At 39.3% G+C, this 25618-nt stretch overlaps 1 protein-coding gene across 6 annotated transcripts in view; it reads left to right on the plus strand.

The window, feature by feature from the left end:
• The window catches only part of LOC122555933 (inactive N-acetylated-alpha-linked acidic dipeptidase-like protein 2), a 941631-nt gene extending 919812 nt beyond the window's left edge, over window positions 1-21819 (plus strand). For all 6 annotated transcript variants that reach the window (XM_043702221.1, XM_043702219.1, XM_043702220.1 and 3 more), the window contains one exon: window positions 17911-21819. In XM_043702221.1, coding sequence (XP_043558156.1) covers window positions 17911-18115 — 205 coding nt within the window. In that variant the 3' untranslated portion in view covers window positions 18116-21819. The remainder of the gene's footprint in view (window positions 1-17910) is intronic.
• The last annotated feature ends 3799 nt before the right edge of the window (window positions 21820-25618 follow it).

The raw sequence follows: 25618 nt of genomic DNA on the forward strand, positions 1-25618 counted from the left end.
AGGATACAATTGTTTGTGAAAGATAAGGAATGCTTGGCCATTGTAAGAAAGGCAAATAGAATGTTGGAATTATTTCATCCTCTGAAGATTCAGTGGCGTCATGCGCAGAGTTGGAGGTGAATGTCTCTGGTCCCGGCCTCTTATTAATGGAGGTTTGCTGTGTGACATTGGTGCCTGCATAAAGGAAGAGAAGGAATAGTTGGATAAAGGGATAAAAGCTTGTACAGGTGAAGAATGAGTTAGAGTTGTGGATCATGGGAGAGCTGCCCACCATTGCACCATGAAGCCTTAATGGGCCAATTTCAGTATTTTCTTCGTGTTTGGATGAGAGTCCCTATGGTGGCAACACCACTCCCCACCCCCTACTTCAGTATTCACCCTCTCAGCTCAGTTGTGGATTTGTGAACAGTAGGTCATGTCTGCCAAACCTCAGAGCTTTTTGGAGAGATGACAAAAGTAGTGGACAGAGGTAAGTTGATGGATGTTGTTTCTATGGACAGACATGGAGATACAAAAGGCTTTTGATAAAGTCCCACCCAAGAGACTGTTAGCAAACGTGGGAGCCCGTAGAAATGAAGGAAAATTACTGACATGGATAAGGAATTAGTTGAGTGGTAGGAAACAGAGTGTTAGGATAATAGGTAAGTCTTCAAGTTGGCAGGACGTGACTCGTGGTATTCCACAGGGATCTGTGTCGGGGCCTCACATGGTCACAATATTCTTTAAAGATTTGAATAATGGCATATAAATCAAACATCAAAACTTGCTGATGATACAAAATTAGGCAGCTTTGACAGTATTGATGGCAGCATAAAATTACAACAGGATATTGATAGATTCAGTGAATGGGCAAAGCTGCAGCAGAGATTTTTTAACATAATCAAGTGTGAGGTTACTTATTTTAGACTGAAAAAAGATAGGTCAAGGTTTTTTTTTAGAAGGCACATAGTTAAATACAGTGGATGTCCAACTGGGGGTTCAGGTGCATAACAGGTACTGAAAATAGTCAAGAAAGCTAATCAAACGCTGGCCTTCATATCGAATGGGTTAGAGTATGAGGATGCCGATGTTATGCAACACTTATACAAAATCCTAGTTAGACCTTACTTAGAGCACTGTAAGCAGATCTGGGCACCACATATTTGGAAGTTTATTTTGACCCTAGAGGGAGTTTGATGCAGTTTTAGAAGGATGATGCCTAGACTAGTGGTTATGTTATGAGGAGAGATTAGACAAACTAGGCCTTTATTCTCTGGAATTTAAAAGGTTAAGATGTGATCTAGTCAAGATCTTCAGGATATTAAGAGAGAAAGACAGAGTAGATAAAAACAAACTGTTCCATTGATCGAAGATTCTAAAACTGGGGGCATAGCCTCAGAATTAGGGGCAGGCCATTCAGGCAAAATGTTAGAAAATACTTTTGCCCAAGAACTCTCTTCCACAAATGTGGCTGATGCTAATTTAATTGTTAAAAAATTTAAATCTGAGATAAACAATTTATTAAGTAAGGGCGTCAAGGTATATGGGCTTAAGGCAGGCATGTACAGAGACCACAGAGCAGCGATGACCTTATTGAATGGTGGATCCGGCTCAAGGGGCTAAATAGCCTACTCCTGTTCCTAATTTTCCTGCAACGGGACTAAAAGAAAATTGAGTATGATGGACGTGAATTGAAAAGCCATTAAAAGTGATGTACGGGGAAAAGCAGTGGTAAGATGTCGCCTGTAAGCGAGTGGAAAATACAGGAGGCAAGTAAAGTAGTTGGGGAGGGATGAAGTGGGTTAGAGCAATTGAGTGGACATGCTGCAGGTAATAGTGAGAGTTGTCATCCATGAGCCTTGGAGAAAGCTATGTGCATTGGCAGGGTTAGTGTGAGTGGGGGCCCCGTGCATCTAAAGTTACAGTCAAACAGTGACAGCATTCACTCTTGTAGAGTGCAGAAGATCATTCACCTTTTTTGCCTTAGTAGACATTTCTTTTAACCCAAGACTTTTCATGGTATGAATCTCAGTATTGACTGCTTGTATTTAGTGATATAGCCTGCATTTGCTGTCAGCAGGAATAACACTGCCCTCCTCCACAACCTGGTCCACTGAAAACTGGATGTGAGCTTTCCTCTTTGTGCCATTTTCTTGGGATAACATTGCAGGACCCCATGCATGAAGAGTTTAAATGGCAGTTCCTTGCTTACAGTGTGTTCAGTGCTTTGGGGCTGGTAACGACATAAGCATCTCAAAGTCCCAGCAGCAGTGAACACTTGTGCCGAACCAAGGATGGATGTTGAAGAGCCTATACACAATTAATGAGCAGAAGATTGTGTGAGAAACGTTGACATGGGTCATGGTGGTCAGCTACCATGAATCCCAAGTTAATTAGTTGAATTTTCCCATTTTTAGTGACATGTCAAATTTTGGGCAGTTTCATGGGGGGTTCCCTTAGAGCCCTGGTGACTTTTCTCATCCAAGTTTCACTCAGTAATTATCCACTCTCCCTCCATGGCTTCCATTTCACCCTATCTTGCATTCAGAGGAATCAAAAGTGTTTGCCACTGTTGGGACATTCTAACATTAACATGGTTGGGGGCCATATTTTAACTCTGCATGCCCACAACTTCAAACACTTCAAGCCAGAAGCTGTCATTTTATGCATTTATACATGTGTGGTTCTGCACATTTCTGCACAATCCCAAATGGGATTAAAAAGATTTGGCTCCTGTTTCACCATCAGAGAATATAGAAGTCCTGGTGGACCGGATGATAGAGAGGAAGGCCATTCTGTTTCCCCAGGACAGCTAAAGGAGACCACTGGACCAGAGCCTGCTAATCTGGTCTGAAGGTGCCACCCCAGTGAGTGCAGTGTCCACAATCCAGAGAAAAACACAGTGCGCTGCAGGGGCAAATTATATCATTTTCTCTCTGCCAGTTCCTGCTCACTTTATTTTGGCCACTACATCCACCTTCCCACTAAGGATCATGGTCCAGCATATCACTGTTACCTGCAAAATTGTCCCTCAATTTGCTGTCACCCACCCCCTTCATGTCCGCATTCCCACAACTACTGAACCAACCTGCCCTTTGCACTCACTCAATACACCTCGCCACTTTTCCTGCTCCAGTATGACCACTAACAGCTTTTCCAGCCACTTTCCTCTAACCCAATCCCTCGCTTTCGTGCATTGCAGGAGAAAACTGCCCACAATAGAGCTGAAAGAGCCAAGATGGTTGGCAGCATACTGACATTAAACTCCTCACCCAGTTTGGGGAGAAAATCCCTGAGCTTGTGGGAGAGAACAGTGAGGAGGAAGCCAATGAATGCACTGGCTTTCTATCTCAGCCTCCACCAGCTCTCTTTCTCCTTCTAGATTAGATTTGGATTCACTCTTTGGTGAGCATGTCACTGGCACATGTTCACAGCTGGATCAAAGTATGAAGGAGTCCACCTATGTTATCAGAACTATGCTGCTGCAGTATGTGTGCATCTGGGTGTCTCCATGATGAGGATGGCAACTACTATGGAAAACCAGACTCAGCAGACTCATTGTCTGCCAGAAATACACCCACACCCATACTTTACTGCTTTAGCAATTGGTGATCATCATCAACAGCAACATCAGAAGGATTCCAATCTCACTCCAGGGGTACCTTGGTCTCAAGGGACTCGGGGTGCCACAAAGTATCCAGATGGAAAGGAACCACACAGAGACCTCCCAGATATTTCCCCTCTGGACAATCCAGAGGTACCTGACCCCTCCACTTCCCTCCTACCCACGCTTGGTGGAAGTTGTAACTGAAGAGGGTGAAGCTACTCCTGGACTCTTGAGCCACAACCAGCCCCAAGGTAGCCTGCCCATTTTTTCAAACTTGACAGCTTTTCTACAGCGCAATGGGCTGTCTGCACCCCAGCACCACAATTGGGTGTGGTATGGATGCAAGGATAGAGAAGACCTGATGGCATGTGGGTAGCATGAGTGACATTTCATTATAAGTAGAATATCAAATCTGTATTGTTTTATGCACTTTAACTCATCACCTGTCCGTCATTTTAGTTGTAAGAACAAGAGTCAAGAAACAGATGTACCCTTCCCTAGCATCATACAGTGTTAGTAGATGTGTTATTTATTCCTTAATGCCTATCAAAACATAACATGTTGTCATTCTTGGATGTGGGAGCACCTGATATTTTTGGTGAAGAAATATTTCACTGACTGTGGAACAGCAACAAATCTGGTTGGGAAACCTCTATTCATTACCAAAGACAAGTGCAGATTTTTTTGTCTGTTCTTTCTCCACTTTTCCTGTTTTGTAATAAAAGTGAATGTCACCAACTGATCAGTGGCTTCACAACATCTTTGGGATCTCCACAATGCCCCTGAGGAAGAATGGGTAGCATTATACTGATACTTGGCCAGAGTCAGTGATTTCCACATGAAGTCACCAGCCATGGTTACAAAAGGTGGCCCTTGTCACCCAGCAGCTACCTTTACATGGCATCCTTGGAATGAAGCAGGAACCTGAGGGTTACAAAGGATACAAGCATCATGACAGTTTTGAGAATACCTGGCACAGAATTCTGAGTTGTGATAACAACAAGCGCAGGTGACCTGGACATTGACCAAGTGAAAACCATTTCTGTTGATGAATTATGATATGGTGCTCTCAACCGAGATCTGTACAGTCGATAGTTCCCTGCACCTGCGGTGTAGTGATTGTTTACAAGGTCAGCCAAGTGAACCTCATAGGATACAAATTTCCTGATTGGACTAGATTAAAAACCCCAAACAGGAGTGTCGGACATCCTGTTCACTCTGAGAGTTCGGAGGGAGCTGGACCATCATCAGTGATTCTCCATGTGTAAATAAAGGGTGACTTGATGATGAAATACTAGCCTCTGTGGAGTTATTTCAAGGGGGAGACCAGTGTTATTGGCAAAGCTGGCTGCCTGGGCTGTAGCAATGACCTTGTCATGGGAGATTAGATAGAATAGTGTGATCTGACACAAATTGTATTGATATCGTCCTTGATCTGTCTGTGAGTTGATAAATTGCTAGTCATGTAAAAAGCAAGCTCTGCTTACACCTTAATTGGGATAGTATGATCAACCACATCCTCAGGCACAAGTCACGTTCTTAGGTACCACAGATCTGTGGTGGTGCTCTGGGACACCCTTGTTCTACAGCAACACTGAGTTTTGCAGATATGCAAAATCTGCCCAGTGCGATACATTCTGGGCATTCTGAACCACCTTCACATCCTGAGGGCACTCTCAGCTATAAATTCTCCACCTGAAGCCTGTATATTTCCAGGCGAGATCAAGCCTGTATGAGTCAAGTGCGTTACACCTCAATCATAATGGGACCAACGTCCTTGAGGGATGTTTGCTTGTTTTACTAGTGAGGGTTTAACCTAATTTGGCAGAGGATGCAATACAGTTTATGAGATGGGGGTAATGCACAGATAAAGGTAAAGTAAAAATCAAGGCAGTGTGGAAGGCAGAGCATATTTAGTCAGGTACAAGGTTGGATGGCATTTTTTTAAAATGCAAAGAGTGTTGCAAGTGAGATGTTTAAGAGAAATTGCCGGGGGGGGGGGGGGGGGGGGGTGCTGGTGGTGTGGTGGTGGTAGTGTAAAAAATGAATTGGTGTTGAAATAATGATCACTGAGTCAATAACTGCAGTAGGGAAGGATAAAGATAAGGTTCTTCATTGAGCCTGTGAGGTTAGAACTTAAAAAAACAAAAAAGGGAACCATCATATTTCTAGGGGTGCATTATAGACTCCCAAATGGTCAGAGTCAAAGAATGGCACTTATGTTGGCAAATCTCAGAAGTGTAAAATAAAAGTGTAATCATAGATGATTTCAATGACCTCAGTATTAATTGGGGTAGGGAGCAGAATTCTTGAAATGTGTACAGGCTGGCCTTTTATTATTATTTTAACTATTTTTCTAATCAAACTGTTCAGAAATGTTATTACACATTTCTGGAGCAGGTGGGTCTTGAAGCCAGGCCTTCTGGTTTAGGGGTAGGTTCACTATTACCACTGTGCCATAAGACGGCCGCACGCTGGCATTTTTTTAAGCCAACATGTAGTAAATATTATGGTTGGGGGGCAGTGCTGGAGCTAAGTTTAGGGAACAAAACTGGGCAGGTGGTAAGTTTCAGTAGGGGAGCATTTACTACAGGCCAGTTGGTGGCTTTTGTAGTGCAGTGGTAGTGTCCCTACCTCTGGGCCTTAAAGCTTGGATTCAATACCCACCTCCTCCAGACGTGTGTCATGACATGTCTATATAAGTTGACTGGAAAATTACCACAGATCAGTACAGGCCCTCTTGTGGCACAGTGGTAGTGTCCCTGCCCCTGAACCAGGAAGCCCGGGCTCAAATCCCACTTGCTCCAGAGGTGTATAATAATGTTTCTGAATGGGTTGTTTAGAAAAATAGGTTACCAGAAGTCAGTAATACTTAAGGTAGTTATGGAAAAGTACAAAGTTGAACAGGAATACATTTTCTGAATTGAGGCAATAGTAATTTTAATGTGATAAAATAGGAACTACCAAAGTGAATTGCTACTCGCAGAAAAATCTACATCTGAGCATTGGGAGACATTTATAAGGAAAATAGTTGAAAGATGAATGAGGGAGCAAACAAGTGCAGGGAACCCTAGATGTCAGGGAATGGACACGATTAGATAAAGAGAAAGAGGAAAGCTTATAATTGATATTGTTGGCTGAAATCAGTGGAAACCCAAGAGACATATGAGAAGTGCAGAGGGTTACTTAAATAAAATAGAATGAAGGAGAAGTGTGAGAAAACAGTGCTCGGTAAATAAAAGAATCTCCAAAGGCATTTTATAAGCATATTGAAGGTAAGAGAATAAACAGGGAAAGAATAGACCCCATTAGGAACCAGATGGCGATATTTGTGTGCAACCAGAAGATGTAGATGCGCTTTTAAGTAACTATTTTGTATCGGTATTCACTATCAAGAAGAATTATCTCAGTAGAGAAATTAGGATTGTGATACACTTGAACAAATCAGCAGTCAAGAGGAGGTATTAGTAGTTTTAACAGGCTTGAAGTTGGATAAGTCCCCAGGCTCAGATTAGATGTTTCTTAGGCTACTTTGGGAGGCAAGGGAGGAGCTATAACATTCAGTGACTGTCCAGACACTAGAAACATGCCAGTAGCTTGAGAGACACTTAGTTGGTTCAACATTCCAGAAGGGTGGTAGCGATAAACTAAGGAATGATAAGCCAGTGAGTCTAACATTAGTGGTGGGGAAAAATTTGGAAAAAAATTTCCAAAACATTTTGCAGAAATTGTGTCTCCACCTGGAGAGATAAGGTTTAAATCAAGCATAGTCAGCATAGTCTTGTAAAGGGTGAGGTGGGGGTGGGGTATCATGTCTTACAAATTAGATTGATTTTCTTGAAGAGATCACTAGCAGTGTGGATGAGGGTTGCTCAGTCCATATAGACTTCAGTAAGGCTTTTGACAAATTTTCGCATAGGAGACTGGTCAAGAAGATGGGAGTCCTTGGCATCCAAGGCTATTTGGCAAAGTGGATCCAAAATGAACTTAGTGGCAAAAGGCAGAAGGTACAGGTAGGAGGTTGTTTTTGTGACTGGGAACCTGTGTCAAGTGGTGTACTGCAGGATCAAAGGAAAGCTTTAAATTATAGGAAGATATATTCAGGCTGGTCAGATGGCCTGGACAAATGCACATGGCATTTAATCCTGAAAAGTGTGAGGTGATGCATTTTGGGAGGACTAACAAGGCAAGGATGTCATTGTTGAATTGTTGGACCTTGGGTAGTGCTTAGGATCAACAGGACCTTAGTGTGCATGTACATAGATCATTAAAGGCAACAGGGCAGCTGGTTGGGTTGTTAAGAAAGCAAATGGGTTACTTGCCTTTATACTTTGTGTGGAGTACAAGGTTTAGCAAAGAGTTTATAATGGAGCTGTATATAATGTTATTTGGGCCACGGCTGGCAGACTGTGTGCAGTTGTGATTACACATTGTAGGAAGGATGTGATTGCACTTGAGAGGGTGCAGGAGAGATTCATCAGGACATTGCTTGGGCTGAAGGGTGACTAGGTGTGCTGAGAAGAGAAGGCAAAGGGGGGCTTGTTTGAGGTATACACAAAGTTGGCAAGCAAAAATATAGTTGATACATACAAACTTTTTCCCTCAGAGGGATCCAATGCCATGGAGCTTAGATTAAAGGTAAAGGGCAGCAAGTTTTGAGAGTTTTAAGGAGAAACATCTTCATCCAGAGTGGTTAGTATCACATTGTGCCTGAAAGTGTGATAGTGGTGTTAATCATCACTACACGCAAGTAGTAGTCAGATGAATACTTGAAGCACATGAGATTATGGACCAACTCCTGGGAAAAGGGATGAGAGTAGATAGGTGCTTGATGACCAGCATGAACATGATGGGTCAAGTGACCTCTTTCCATTCTGTAATACTCTGACTTTATGACTACTTTCTTTACACCATTTTTATATGGCTGTGACAGTGACTATAACCTCTGTTGTTTCCGGGTCCATTCAGAACAGCTGCAGTCAACCAATGTGGGGAATATTAGAGACAATACAGTTCTCAGTGATGTAACTCATCAGTAACTACAGTAGATCTAAATTAAACTTTATAACAGGAATCAATATGGTAGGACATAGAGACCTCTGACAAGGTGAGCCATGAGGTACCTCTACATGGATCTCTGACATATTTCTTCTTACTTATTTGTATGTCATGTGGTACCAATGCAGGAGAAGATTATAACTATAGTAAGTTGCTCCAGCCTTGCCCCATCCCCACCTCAACACAAACACCCAAGAGAACACACCATTTCATGTTCTGATATACTTACAATTCAATGTGGCATCTCTTGTTCCGTTATGTAGCCTGTGAGACCTTAGAAACGTGTTTGGGAATTGTTGACTGCAAGTGACACTTTGCAGTTTGCCTGTGATTAATTCTGTGATTAGTGGAACTAATACGTAGTTATCATTGACACGGTCAAGAATGCTTGTGGCCAGGATTTCTCATCTTTATTGTTGGTGAATGCATGAACTGCATATTTAGGTGAATGTGTGTCAGCTAAATCTATGAGTGCCAAATTAATGAAATGGGCCCTTGAAGGCCTGCACAACCTCACCAATGGACCTTGTTCCCACAAACAAATTAAAGCAAACTTATTCTGCTTCTCAGTTTGCTGAGAGCTATTTTTGTTTTTATTGCACAGTTGATCTTTGGTGGGTTTCCAGATCTGTTCGTGTGAGTGAGGTGCTGGCTCTGTCAGTTATTTACTGCATTCCTGACCTTACAAAAATATCAGTCCCCAGAGACCTCATCAGCTTTTTCAGCTCAGTCACAGTCCTTCCACACAGTCTTGCCCAACATAGTTATCCTCTGTCCACCAGTGTCCTCATCAAAACAAGATGACCTCCAAACGTTCTCCCCACTCCCAATCTCCTAGGATTTCCAAAGCTCTGATCACCTCCCACCATCATATCTGGAGTACCTGCTTTTCGCAGTCATTGTCCCCTCGACAGCCCAACATACTGGCTCCAAACCACACACCTAAGCATCCCACTTTCCCCAATGAAGCACTACCCCTGATTATTCCCCTTCACCTTTACTACACAAACCTGCAGGAAATACCTTGTCACATGCCCAGGACCACTTTGAGAGGACAGCCCTGACTGAGCATGACAGAGCCCACTGACTGATTTCTGTCCAGCTCCCCTGCAGGACTGACTGTGGCCTAAACCTTGGACTGAAATAATGCAGCTCCTTAAACACCGGTTGCACCAAACACTGATGATCATGGCCAACTGCTGGAATGATATAGATCCTTTCACTCGACTCAGGACTACTCCCCATAGACTTTCAGGAACGACCGTTTGTTTGAAGCATATTCTTTTACCATGGAAGCTGCGAACACATACTGTAAGTGTGACATTGATAGAACATGGTGCCATACAGAAATGTGTCAGCTCTCTTGACTGTTCAGTGCTGGCAACTGGCAATGCAGAGCTACCTGGCTTTCTGTCTGTGCCGAAGGCAAGTCAAAGCAGACCACTTTGAGTCTGAATAATGCGGCAGTATGTTAAAATGCAAGGTAAGGCAGGCAAAATTGCTGTGAGTCTCAAAGGAAACACAAAGTGAATGAGTGCTGAGAGAGCAAGCTAAGAGCTCTTAAAAGCACTGTGTTCTATTGCATGAGGGGGTTATGGTGTTCCTGCATGTAGAATGACCTGGTGGCAGCATTACAATGTAAGGTATTGATGAGCTCCAAAATGCAAAGGTAAAATCTTCTGAGTTACTTCAAGATGTGTTGTGAGGATGTGGTAATGCCGATGTTTTGTTGACGCTGACACCCGTGGGTGGAAGATGTCGGCAACTGCTGCCCATGGAGTCTACCATGGATTGTTGGGAAATAAAAGGGAGGCCCAGAGAAGAGGTTAGTGAGCTACTTGCTAACTGTGCAGACTTTCAAGTTGGTGCCACCTAGTTTCTCACCAACATCTGAAAGAATAGCAAACTGCAGAGATCTGTGGAACCATAAGCTAGTAATGAGATGCAAATATATGGAAATAGGGTCCTTCACCACTTTTACTCTGCTAGCCATTGGAATTTTGAGATAAAAACTCAAACTTTATTTTCTCAATATCGAGAATCTCATTAGTTTATTTCAACCATATTTCTCCAAACTTCTCACCATTGCCAATTTTGTTCAGACTTTAGGAAAATTCCACCCATTGTTTCAAGTCTGTGACCCTAGATCAGAGCTGGGATTCATAACTTTTGTGATCTTTCCTCCTAAGTTGAGTTTTCAGTCCTTGGTATTGCAATGCTAAATCTATTCTACACTTCCTTCAAGGCTAAAAACTGGAATTATTATTGCTGGAGATTTTTGTTTCATTATTCTTAGATATTTAAGCAGTATTTTGAAAGGTTGAATAAGGTAAAATGTCTTCCTCCAGTTGTGGAGTTTAAGACGAGGATCGACCAAGAAAGAGAATTTTGGAGCATGAGATCTTGGGGAGTTTTCTTGCTTTTGCTCTCCAGGTACACTGAAAGGGAAGATTTAAAGGAAGTTTTGAGTGCCTTTCACAATTGATTAGATTAAGAAAAGGAGTATGACAGGATTGAGGTTGTATGTTAGTGGCTAAGTCAACATTAGCAGCCTACTCATTTGACTATTATCAGAGCAGGTAGGTTAAAAATGGCACCCATAGCACTCTTATGTGGCAGATCATGAAGAAACTGTTGCATTGTTTGAGACACATGAAGTCAACTCGCTACCTTTTCAGTGTGAAAGCTCACTAACAGTCCATAGTACATTTATGAGAGATATCCTTCTTGCTTACAATGTTGAGCACATTGTTATAGAAAAATTCTTTGTTCCACTATCAGAACATTTTCCTTTGCAGCTGTGTTTTAACATAAAGGTGAAAAGCATTTTATACTGTAGGACTTGTGTGTGTGCTTGTTCTTCCTTTGACGATAAAACGGCTTTTACGAGATATAATTTGTCCTGGTTTTCTTCTTGAAGAGAGATTTTGAACCATAGGTAGGGAGCTGTCTATTCGCAGCCAATAAAGTAAACAGCTTGTGAGACCTTTGGGATTTTGTTTTAAAAATTTAGACTAATTAAGCAGTACGAATGGGGAGAGGCAGGCTCACACAGAACCAGGGTTTTAGTTTAGTAGTTGTTGGGGTGTTCAAGTTGGCTGTGGAAGCTGTGTCTCTCTCTCTCTACCAGAATTATCTCTCTCTGTTGCCAGAATTGCACATGAAACGCAATCTGTGTTACTGACTGTGCCTTTGCCAAGGGTGAATTTATGGGATGTTACTACATTGGGACAAAGTTAAAAATCACACAAAACCAGATTATAGTCCAACAGGTTTATTTGGAAGTACTTGGGACAGTTAATGTTTGTAATTTAAATAATTTATTATTCTGTTACATTTTCCAATAGAGTTAAAATTATACCAATTCTTCTTTCTTTTGTTTATAACTGGATGTAAGAATAAAGTGTATTTTGCTTAAAGACGAGTAGTGTGACCAATCGAATTACATCTGGAACACATCACCTTACACTTGTCTTTAAATAAGATAAAAATTAGGAACTAGGCTAACTCTTTGATGTATTTGCAGGTGATACGAGCTGGTCCATAACATTCCATTCACAGTGTCATATAATGTTCTTCTCTCGCAGCTGATTTGTTAAAATATTATCACTTTATACGATAAAAATAGTATTTTTCAGTGGTTACATCTTCAGCATAAAGGGATAATTTTTGAAATAGTGATTGTGCACTTCATTAGGGGCCACATTATTGTTTTTCAGTGCTGTTCTGGAGATTTTCCTCAAAGTTTATTTTTGATTTTTCAGGGAATTTTATTTTGGTCTTTAGAGGTTCATTTTTCCTTCTCACTATCTCTATTAAGTGATGCAGTCATGTAGTAACAATACCTTCTGTATTTTTGTTGGTACATAGGTGATTTGAACTTGTGCAAAATCAAAGAAATTCATTAATATCCTCAATAATCAACAGTATTAATTTTTGAAATTAAAATATGTTTTTACACAAGACAGCAGGCATGGATTAGCAACAGAGGCAATAAGTTTCTTTTGCCCCCCAAAAGAACCGACACATACTTTTACACAAATAAAACCTTCACTCTAAACACACTAACTTTCTCCCACGTTTGGGTCTGAAAGGCCAGTGAACTTATCAGCAGCAAATGCAGATAGGATTCTACCTGGATTTGGAGAAACATATGAGCGAGCGAGAGCGAGAGACACGCACAAAATCTGATGTAATGAATGGGATGATTTCACTGAGATAGAGATTTCCTGCATGTTTTGGTGTTTCATGATGAATTTGCCCTCCTTGTCCCCAATTACTTTGAGCCCCTGCACTGCATGGTGGTTCTTATGGTCGGTTGCTGTATATTATGTTTTCTTATAATTTGGAACAAGAATTATTAGCCATGACTTTAGCTTTAAAAGGGAAGTAAATTATTTACAAATGGTGAAAGTCTAACCTCACAGTTACTCAACTAATACATTTCCACATCTATAGCTCCACTTATAATCAAGAATTAGCAAATATTTATTAGCAAGAGTTGTAAGGGTTATCAAAAAAATTAGCACACAATATCCAAGCCATCATCTTAAAATTAATAACATTAGAAACATGTATGTTACAAATGCACACTTCATTTGTTCTCACTAACTGGGTTAATAGCTACTGCAACTATAAGCACTGGAAGTCTTAAACAGGAAGTAAATGTTTCTTTCGGTCTCAGTAGCTCAGACATAGAGTTTGGGGAGCAGCACTGAGATGTCTTCAAGGAACAAAGTGACAGCTTAGAAAATCAGAGCAGGAATAAGCCATTCAGCCAATTGATACTTTTGTAGCTTTATCAGACCTTCTCCCCTTAATAACACCATAAGATATAGGAGCAGAATTAGGTCATTTGGCCCATTGAGTCTGCTCCACCATTCTATCGTGGCTGATACGTTTCTCAACCCCGTTCTTTGATCCCATTGCTAATCAAGAACCTATCTCTGTCTTAAATACACTCGATGACTTACCCTCCACCACACTCTGTGGCAATGAGTTTCATAGATTTATCATCCTCTGGCTACAGAAATTCCTCATCTCAGTTCTAAATAGTGTTGCCTCTTCACGCTTAAGCTGTGCTGTCAGGTCGTAGTTGCTCTTACTAGTGGAAACATCTTCTCCATCTCCACTTTATCCAGGCCTCTCAGTATTCTATAAGTTTGAATCAGATCCCCCTTTTCCTTTTAATCTCCATTGAGTACAGACCCACAGGCCTCAATTACTCCTCTTATCACAAGCCTTTCATTCCTGGGATCATTCTTGAAATCCTCCTCTTGAACCCCTCCAAAGCCAACATATCCTTCCGTTGAAAGGAGGCCCAAAACTGCTCACAATACTCTGACCAGACCCTCTCTCAGCTTCAGCAATATATCTTTGTTTCTATATTCTAGCCCTCTTGAAATAAATGCTAACATTGTATTAGCTTTCCTAAACGCCAACTAAACTTGCATATTAACCTTAAGAGAAGCCTGAACTAAGAGTCGAGTCCCTGCGTACTTCAGATTTCTGAAGCCCTTGTTAGTTTAGAACCCAGTCTCTGCCTTTTTCTTCCTGTCAAATGCATAACCACACACTTTCCCACATTGTATTCCATCACTTCTTTGCCCACTCTCCTCTTCCACGTCCTTCTGCTTCATTAACACTAGAGCCACATGGCACGAAACACAGTCATTTTGGTCCAACTTGTCCATGCCCACCATGTTTTCCTAAACTAAACTAATCCCATTTGTCTGCTTTTGGCCCATATCGCTCTCAAGCTTTCCTTTTGATATATTTATCCTAATGTTTTTTTCAATGTTGTAACTGTACCTGCACCTACCACTTCCTCTGGCAATTCATTCCACATACAATTCACCCTGTGTGTGAAAAAGTTGCTCTTCAGTTTCTCTTTAAATCCTTCTCCTCCCACCCAATAGTCACATCTTTATATCCTTGGCCACTAACCAAATTTGAGATAGTTAATCTAAGGGCTACTTCCTGAAACACAGACTAAGTAACTCTTTTCCCCTCCTTTGACGTGTCACAGTGTTTGATGCTCAGACTGCAGCTCATCAATTCTGAGCTGGAGTTCCTCAAGCAACCTACACTCACAACAGATGTGATCATTATGAAACACAATTGGGTCCACCAGCTCCCACATCATACAGTTATGACAGCCTGCTTGGCCCTGCATCTCTATTTTACTTACTTGTTCTTAATTTGATTTTTAAAAAATCCTTACTGGTCTTTTAGTTTATAAATCTATAAATATTTCACCAATTTACCTTCAATTTGCAAGTAACCTTTAATAAATAGTTAAATGAGTAGCTATTACCAACTAATGAAATTATGGTTTTCCTGTGATGTCACTATTTTGTGCTGGGTCCCTGATTCTACACCTTATTTCATCCTGTTAAGAAAACCTTACAAACTACGAGCCAGGAAGAAAAGCACCCCTTCCCATTACACCGAATGCTTACGCTGCCTCCAAAGTCCCCAAGGTATTTACTCTCTTGGGCTGTGTCTCACGCTTGATGTAATTTCTCCTTCCTGATGCAGTTAACAGGTCATGTGCTTTCAATAGGCCCTCTCTTAATTTGAGTTGAGATGACTCTCACTAGTTAAGCTTCAAAAGCAAATCATACCTATTGAAGCCCTATTCAGGCTTCAGGTGATAGACTCATAACTTTCCCTTAGTCAGTTGACCTTTTAACCAGACTACTGATTTTTAAACTTTTAAAGCAAAGAAAGTAATATTTACCAGCTCTATTTTCACGCTGTCTCCAAATTCCTTGAATTATATACTCACTCAGGATGTGTTTCACTCTTGTTATGATCTCTCCTTGCTGACCGTGTGCTTAGTTGTCTACCTTTACCTTATAGAAATCTACTTTTTTCTAAACTATATTAAACAATTTCACTTCCATAGTTTTCTGTGGTAGATAATTCCACAGGCTTATCACCTCTACAAATAAAGAGATTTCTCCTCATCTCATTCTGAAATGATCTCTATCCTGAGACCAAGGCAAAAACAGAAATTGCTGGAGAAACTCAGCTGGTTTGGCAGCATCTGTGAGAAGAAAGTAGTTAACGTTGCAAGTCTGGTGACTGTTCATCAGAACTGAGACCGTGACCCCATGCTCATGATCTCTTGGACAGGAAAACACCTTCTCTGCATCCAGTCTGTCCAGCCCTGTCAGTATTTTATACACTTCACTGAGATCCCCTCTCATTCAATGTAATCTATCCTCCAACAACAAACCTATTATGGGGATAAGGCAAGAAAGTGGAGTTGAGGATTATCAGATTACCCACGATCTCATTGAATCAATTGGCTGAATGGCCTAAATCTGCTCCTGCATCTTATGGTCTTTTGGTCACTGAACAGCCTGATTTTCTCCTGTGTCAGCTTAAAGAGCTGCCTGGTGTAGAAATCAGAGATCCTAAATCCCACACTTTGATAATCACATATTGCATCAATATGGCAGATTCACACATAGTCAAACAGTCTAATAACAAAAACTATAAAATGCATCCAAATGGATAGAATTTTATGGAGCATGTGGAAATATTTCGTTTGTTTGATTTTATTTAATGGTGTTACATGGCTGGTGATACACGAGATTCAAGCTAATAATATTTTAACAGTTTTTAAAAATAATTTGAGACCATTAATTAATGCAGAGGTTTTAGAATGTACTGGTTTTAAGTTTATAAAATTAAGTAAGTGAACTGTCTTAGTCATTGTTCACATGTAGATTTCTAATATTGTGATTTCACTTACAAAAAGGCACAAATTTAATATCTATGTTGTTTTGCCATTTTCCTGTCTGCTTGCATGTTTCTATTTCCACAAGCTTGCTGATGTATCTGTTATTTCAATTTTACCTGGAAGTAATTTAGAGATGAGCAGAACCTCATTGATTAAGGGATCAAATAATTAATTTGAATAAAAATAAAAAATATTACAAACAAGATGATACATTTCACTAAAATATTTGACATCTGTATTATGATACAGAATATGGAAAAACTATCTTGATTTTTACAAGTTTGATCATGCTGAGTTGGCTATCACTTAATGAAGGTTGTATTCATAACTTCTCCAATTGCTAACCGGCTATATTTCCAATTGACTTTCAATTATAAGTTATTGGAGTTAACAGTTCAGTTTGAATGAAAAATCATTGATTTTAAACATTAATACTGTTCCCATTCACACATGCCAGTACAATATTTCTGGCATTTTCAGTTCTCTTTCAGATTTCCAGCATCTACAGTATTTTGCATTAGCACTTGTATTCTGACTTGCTTATGACAAATGTAATGAAGAATTTATGTTCCTGCTTTGTTTGCCTGATTATGTACTTGAAAGCAAGTTTCAAGCCATATCCACACATCATTTTAAAGTTCTGCGTTTGAAATACAAGTAATAGTTGTCCCAAGGCGCCTACGCCAACAGAATCAATTGTTAAACAATCAGAGATATATTTTCAATTCACAAATAATTATTACAATATTGTACTAAACTGGTATTTTAACTACCATAGGCTCCTCCCTTTTCTATATTGTGTGAACTGGGCAAACAATTATCTATTTCTTACATTAATCACATGGAAGAATTGTTAATGAGCAACACAGAGTCTGAACTAAGAAGTACCATCAGAATAATGAAATCAATGTCAAATCAGGTACAAAATGCTAAATAAGAAAGGGAAACATAGACTGGATGATGGGAGAGATAGAAAAAAAAGAAAAGATTTCAAAAATGACAGTTGTTAAAATCACCAGTAACAATTAAGATCTGAATCAGTATTCATGGCAATATTTATAATTGCAGTAATTAAAAATAATTAAATGTTAAAGTTAGAAAAGTGCTTAGCCAAGACTCAATTTAAAGCATTGTCCCAAATTTAATTTGTATTTGTGATATCAGTATAGGAATTTCCACATTGTTCAAAGCATTTGAATGGGAGGCAGACAACAAAAAGTAACTTTTGCAGTTTAGAGGAGTAGCACATCTTAGGCAGTGCCATCTGAATTTCTGTGTTTGACTTGGCTGAAGGTGCTATCTGATTTACCCATAAATAATGGTGAGTCCTAATGGTTTAAAGAAACAATCACTGAAACACTCAGTCCATCATAAATACTTCTATTTCTATTATTACAAATCTAATAAATATTCTATAAAATGTGGAAATTTTTAGAACATGGTCACAATGTATTTTAAATATTTTAATGTTGGATATTTTTATAGTAATTAGCATACATTATTTGTGTTTCAGAAATATTCTATATCATCTCAATGAGTCATCAAGCCAGTTCTCTGTCATGAAAGAAGCTGTTAACCACTGCAACCTTCAGAAGACAAACCAAACTCTAACCAAAATTATATCTATGGTGCAGAACAGCATTAGATCTGCTCAGGTTTACTTAAAGACAGGTTTGGATGTGTTTGAGAATATTCAAAATACAAAAATAACAAACTGACTTTTAGAAATAGAAATATGCAATATAGAGGGTGGAAGATTTTCTTCTGCAGAGGTAGATACATTACTGAAAAAAAAACACAAATTTACCAAAGGACCCACTTACAATCAGAATTATATATGGGGCCAATTTCAAATGCACAAAGTATCGATTTAATGGTTATCTTCACTGATAAGTAATGGTTTTTGTGAACAACCGAGTCAGGTACTCAAATATATTTACTTACAGAATTCAAATTGGGCCCAATCATTTTACCATCTATTTGCAATAATAGGATAATAATAGGGATAATAATGCAATGCTTGTTGATAATGATTACGTGGAAACTTGATCATCAGATGATGAGATGTTTCCAGTCTTCTAAGGTTGTTAACTGTCTGATTGGAAAGATTTGGAAAAATAAATGCATATTCACAGAAATAATACATTCAATCCATTAACAGACTGAGCAATGAAGCCAATGAATGTTGTATAAGCACTTAAGTATTTTCATTATAAGCTACCTTCAAAATGGGCAATTAATGAAATTGACAAAGTCTTAGAGTTTTATTAGGCTATTAAAACATAATGTGCCTTTCAAATTGAGGTGTATGTTATCTTGTATATAAGAGTATTATTGCAACCTGTGGAATAATATCATAAGGCAATATAATTTGTGACAAACAAATACCTTATGTAAAACAGTGACCACTCTTCATTTTTTAATCTGTCAAATGGAACAGAAATGAAAACTTTTCTTTGGATTAATCTGCAGAATGTATTGTTGTAATGTTCTCTGAAATAGCTGAACCATTATGTTTTGACAATTGAATGCATGTTGAGAAATGAATCTTTGGTACCTATTTAATTTTGTAAATCAAAATGCTGGCTTATGAAAGATTTATAATGCAAAACAATGGAATTATGATTTTTATTCACTATCATGACAGATTAATGCCTAATCCTTGACTGTGCTTCTGTGGTACTCCTATCTTTTAATGTGCAGGAAAAGTTTAAAGTTGTAACATAATTTCCAAATAACCAACTTAAGTTAAATTTGAAATACACATGTTCCATAATTGTTAATTAATTGAAAGGTCACATGACATGTTTCAGCTCAAGTGAAACTAAAGATGCTGGAAATGGTGTTCTATCAGTTTGATTTTCTTCAAAAACTGTGAAAAGAGTTCTCTTCAGACCACCTCACATATATAAACACCAGGAGATGTTCTGCTCCTTCATTTAAAACTTAACAGCGCAGAATTGTAATGTATGAGGCTGTACTTTGACAAATAAGTTATGAATTCTTAGTTTAGGCTAACGCACAGTTATTGGCCTGAATTCATCGTCATATAAAATGATTTTTACAAACATAGTAACTTAGCAGACTGAAAGATAAATGAATCCAATGGTACAGGGTGTAATAGTTTAGCAAAATGACTTGACTGGCAAATAACACGTATATCTATGTCATCTAAATAACATGCGAGTTTTCCAAAACTCACCAATCCTTATTACAACACCAAACAACTGGCAGTATTTTTGGTTTAGGATTATACTCCTGATTCTGATCTTTCTAAAAAAAACAAACAGAAAAATATGCTCCATACATCTCAGTTAAATTTGATGCAGCAAGTTGTCTGCAAATGTAACCTCTGGTTCAAAGAATCATGCACAATTCAGGTGGCTCAATGATTAGGAGGTTGTGCAAATAAAAGTGGAAAATAAACTGAATAAAATATTAAATATTTATGTGAATATATCAGTAACTAATCACTGAAATTTCTATTTTTGATTGGTTAGTCGAAAATCAGGAACAAATGTGAAAGCTTTTTTGATGTAGTTCCAAAAAGATTGTAAATAGTGACCACAAACACAGAGGGTGTTGGAGAAACTGAACAGATTTGTCAACATCCGTGGAGAGGGAAACAGTCTTCTTCAGAGTTCAGAGTCACGCTGGACTCTCAACATTTCTCAATCCATAAATGCTATTAGACCTGCTGAGATCCTGCAGCATTCTATATTTGTTTCAGATTTCCAGCATCTGCAGTATGTTATTTTTCTGTAAATAATGTTGATTTGACTTACAGAAACATTATTGGGTTACAATTAATTGCTGATACCTATGGACAAACTCACTTCACGGAGAAACAGTTACTGTGATCTTTCACCTTACTGAGTTTAAAATGTTGGCTCTTAAATTATGCTGTGTTACTTAGTAGGAAAAAGTTAGTGGATGTGTTACAAATGAATCCTTGCAATAAAAATAAGAGAGGAAGGAACTGCACACAATCATGTTGAGCATCTATACACTGTAAACCAATGGAATAATTTCAAGAGTGCATTTTTAAGAAATCTCTTTGTTTCTCTTCTCTTGTTTTAATCAAATTATTGTTAAACAGAGCTTTATGCCATATGGAGCTCTGATAAGGGCAGATGAATTTACGAAGTGCAAATTGAGCATGTTTTGTAACCAATTGTCAGTATAAAATCCAAAATAGAACTTGTGATTATCAGCTACAGGTACAGCTGGTCGGTATGGATCACTTCTGGTGCATTCAACCCTCAATAGCAGATTTACAAACATTGACGGAATAAGGAGAAAAAATAATCTAAAGGTGATTTAAACTAAGATAAAACATCCAGCTATTAGGATAAAGAGGACTTATTTCCATATATATTTAAACATGGTGTAGCCCTGATAAAACTGAAAAACATTGCATTTAATTCTTAATCCAGAGGCTAAGGGCTTTGATTCCTCAGTAAAATGCTGGCATTAGTTATTGATCAAATCATCTTGTGGAAAATTACTTTAACGCCAATGTAGAGGGTGAAGATTAACGGGAAGTGATCTTCAAATTTCACCCATATTGGATGCAGAGTTGGTGATGTATCCACTGCGCCTGCTAGATAATTTCAGTGGAATGACAGAACTATTTTTAATTCAGTCCATATTTAAGAAACTTGGCCAACGTTAATTCAGGAGGCAGTTTTGTACAATTCAACTAAAATTACAAAAGGTGTAAGATTAAATGAAGTTCTGCCTACTACCAGAAGTGGAGGAGATTACCAACCGCAGGCAAACTTATTTTTCTGGGACCTTAAAGCACATTCCTGTTGATATAGAGTATATTTCAGTTAAATAATTGACTTTTTCTTTAGTAACACATATGTTCTGCCTTGAGGCACTGAATTTGAACCAGCCTTCTCCATTAAAGGACAGAATAGCATCAAGAGAGATGCATCTGTACACAAGAAGACTTCATGAATCAGAGACTCGGATATATTTCTATGGTAAATGTACCATATATATTTAGAGGACAGGGATTGTTACAATTGATTTGAATTTGATTTGTTTGTTACAGCATAGCAAAAAAGTTATTTTGTCATTCTGTGTATATTTTTGATAAATTTTATCATTGAGTGATCACCTTTGTAACTTGCCAGTTTAAATTAAGTCACAACTAGGGTTTATTGACTCAGTGATCAGGAGGGAAGGATGCTGTTAAATGAGCAAACAACAACTCCACTGACCTTACAATAATTATGCTGTTTCAGCAAGTTACAAGACTTGATTGAAATTTGTATTAGTGCTTATAGGAAAATACTAACATTTTTAAAAATGCAATGTATGGATACTGTCAGAGGAATATACAGTTTATATACAAAATGTATACAAGGTACGATTGGTTATGGATTCTATTTTTAATTAAACAGATTTTCCATGGAACCTTTGAATATTTAAATGTTTTGCTTTTCACTATTCTCAAAATGTAAAATACCAAAAGGCAGCTGAACTGCACATACAGAACACTGGATGACTAACTTCATTTCCTCCAAAGTATATTTTTTCATGATGGACATAATACAGTATATTGGTAGCACTGACCTGGGGCTTTGATTATAACATGGAACAGCTGCTTTAAAAAATTGATCATTCAAACAAAAAATTAATTACCCTGCAATTCATCCATTAAATATATTTTAAGTTGTAATCACTGTCAGTGAGCACACAGGGGTTTATATATTTTTATACATTTACTAAGAGTAAGTGCATAAGTGGAAATGAATCATAAAACATACTGAAAAACAATATTGGTTTAGTATTTTGCAATTTTAAAAGTAGATTTCCAATTTCCAGGTTTAAAGCAATAAATGCAGTCCAATCAATGACCAAAAACTCATGGTGTTGTTATCTGGACTGATATAATTTGCTCCTGTCATAGCATTTTCCATGTATTTTTAACACACAATCTGATGTTCCAGTTTTGAATTAATAATAATAATATGTCAGGATTCACCATTATAATAGAATAAATTGGACAGCAATTTCTGGAAGATGTCCATTTGCAGTTAAATGTGTGAATCTGGATGTTGTGGTTTGAGCTACTTGTCTCCTCCAAAGGTCAAACTGTAGAAATGAGTAATTTGGCAGTGAAAGACTTACAATAGTATAATGTCATGGTATTTGCCCCCAAGCTAAACCTGCCATAAAATGTTAGGGCTATAGATCCTAGAATACATGAATTTTTAAGGGTACATTAATGTCACAGTCAGCCCTGTCAGTTGAGTGCAACCAGTTCAAGGAGTCACAGGAAGTCTGTCAGGGAGCTGCGAGGAAATCAGTCTGAGGTCTGATCTCTCATCAGGCAGGACTGACCATCCAAGTTAGTTAAGGGGATATTCATGACCAGTCCTTAGTGTTGGTCTGCTTAGAGTCAAGAGGGGTTATCAGATTGCTGTGAGAGGCAAGTTGGGAAACTCAGTTGTGAGGATTCAAGATAGCCTACTTGGATGTGATGGGAACAACAATTGTGAAGGAGGATAACTCAATATATAAATGGGGAAGATTCTAGATGATTGGGGAAAAGGGCTAATGCAGGAAGAGGAGGGGGTCAGCAACAGTCAGCGACATCTTGTCTCTGATGGAGGGTCAGTGTGCTCCAGCATAACCTCCCTGCTCTTGTTCTTTATAACCCATTTAATAAAGTCAGGGATACTGTATATTTTATTGTTTATTGTCTCCAGTTGTCCTGTCATCTTATGTCCATACAACCAGGCATCTCCACTTCTGCACACTTTTCAAGTGGACACTTTCTTTCATATTGTCTCTCCATGTTCTTTCTACCAAAGTGAATCACCTCATCATTCTTCATGTTGAATTTCATTCTATCCACTCCCTTCAGCAATGTGTCAATCTTTTTGTAGTTCTACACTGTCCTTTGCATAGTTTACTGTAGAGAAACATTCTGAAAATGTAAAGGTAACACCAAATTATATGTATTTGAGTAAAAGTGTTTCTAGCTCTGACCTTTTTGAAAAGGGTGGCATTGAATGCCTTTTTTAAAAATTGTCACTCGTGATAATGTAGACCAGAAACACAAGGGGGAAAACTCAGGCACTCCTGTTTTCAAGTGCAGGGGTTTCAATTTGCAATTATCTACATGTTTTAAAGGCATTATACCCCTCTTATGAGGACAGCTATATTCATTCTGCACTGATATTGTGTGGAGGAAGTGGCTACTGGAGAGGAACAGCAAACGAAACAACCAACAAGACAGAGATCTCCCAAATTTTCTGAAATGGCAATGGAGACATTAGTACAAGAGATGTATGGTAAAAAATAAACTATGTTTCTGTGTGGCACCAAGAGGGCTTCAAGATACATCTTAAGAGATAGGGCGCAAGTGTACATGGTGTTTAATTCCCAGAATCTGGTCTGAGGATCTGACATTAGTGATGCAAGTAGTTTAATGATCTAATTGGTTGTCAGGGTCAGAGCTTAAAGAGGCTTGCAGGCTCTCCGAGCAGTCCAGCAATCTGCTCTCAAAACAGTCTATTAGGATTAGCGAGGTACTATTCTGGGAATGAGTTATGGTTCCATGAAGCATGAACCTGCTGTTGTCCGAGCCCTATAGGACCCATCAGCCACCTCGACCAGCAGACAATAGACAATAGGTGCAGGAATAGGCCATTCTGGCCTTCGAGCCAGTGCCACCGTTCATTATGATCATAGCTGATCATCCTCAATCAGTATCCTGTTCCTGCCTTAATCCCATAATCCTTGATTCCACTGTCCTTAAGAGCGCTATCCAACTCTTTCTTGAAAGTATGAGGTTATAAATGAATTTACCCAGATATCCCACAATCCCAGAATGGTTAAGTCACTACAAAGACAGGTTAGTACCGATGCAAACTAATGCAACTCCACAGCTTTATTAAGAAATAGATAACGGTAAGACTCGAACAATATTATTCCTAATCCTGTTTGATTTCCTTACCTACTTCCTACAGTCTCTTGTAACTTTAGTTGACGGGGGAGGAGGGGTTTGCGAACTTGTTCTCTTCCTCTCTCTTTCTTTGGATCGTCAGCTGGTCTTTGCCTTTGCCTTTGCCTTTGCCTTTGCCTGGTCACACCAGTCGCTTCTTCTTTGTCTCCATAAGGTCTACAGGTGAGCTCTGTTTTTATAGCTTTTTTGATTGGTTTTCTTGAAATTTCTGGACAATTAGGGAGACTTGGTCAAAACTTGGTCAATTGTTTGGAGGGCTTGCTAATGTGTAGCTGCTTTATGAAGCAGGGCGTGGGTGCCTTTTTATCTTTTTTTGGTCGAAAATATGCATTCCTCCTTTGTTTGATTGATAATTGTTGGGCATATGTCTGCTTGGGATAAGAGTTGATGAGATGTATCCTTTTACACAACATTAATGTCATTAGCACCTGGCTGCACTGTCTTTTCTGGGTTTGCAATTTGCTGAGCTTTATTTGGCCAATGTGTTCTCATACCCAGCATCCTTGCTTTTTGGGCAACTTGCCAATCTACTTGGGCTTCAGCAACCATGAGTTTGCTACACTGCTATCCTCTCTCAGGATGACTGCATGCATGCTTTCACCATTAACACATTCTCTGTGCTTTTGTTTGTCTTTAGATCATCCAGACTGCTCCCAAATGTCTTGAGATGATGCGGTCTGAGCTGTAAATGTGTTGATGGAAAAGCGCAGCAGGTCAGGCAGCATCCAAGGAGCAGGAGAATCGACATTTCGGGCATGAGCCCTTCTTCAGGAATGAGGAAAGTGTGTCCAGCAGGCTAAGATAAAAGGTAGGGAGGAGGGACTTGGGGAGGGGCGTTGCAAATGCGATAGGTGCAAGGAGGTCAAGGTGAGGGTGATAGGCCGGAGTGGGGGCGGAGAGGTCAGGAAGAAGATTGCAGGTTGGAAGGCGGTGCTGAGTTGACTGAGACTAGGTGGGGAGAGGGGAAATGAGGAAACTGGAGAAATCTGAGTTCATCCCTTGTGGTTGGAGGGTTCCTAGGTGGAAGATGACGCGTTCTTCCTCCAACCGTCGTGCTGCTATGGTCTGGCGATGGAGGAGTCCAAACCTGCATGTCCTTGGCGGAGTGGGAGGGGGAGTTAACGTGTTCAGCCACGGGGGGGTTGGGTTGGTTGTCCCAGAGGTGTTCTCTGAAACGTTCCGCAAGTAGGCAGCCTGTCTCCCCAATATAGAGGAGGCCACATAGGCCACATCG

This window comes from Chiloscyllium plagiosum, chromosome 13 (genome assembly GCF_004010195.1).
Source record: "Chiloscyllium plagiosum isolate BGI_BamShark_2017 chromosome 13, ASM401019v2, whole genome shotgun sequence".
NCBI lineage: Eukaryota > Metazoa > Chordata > Chondrichthyes > Orectolobiformes > Hemiscylliidae > Chiloscyllium > Chiloscyllium plagiosum.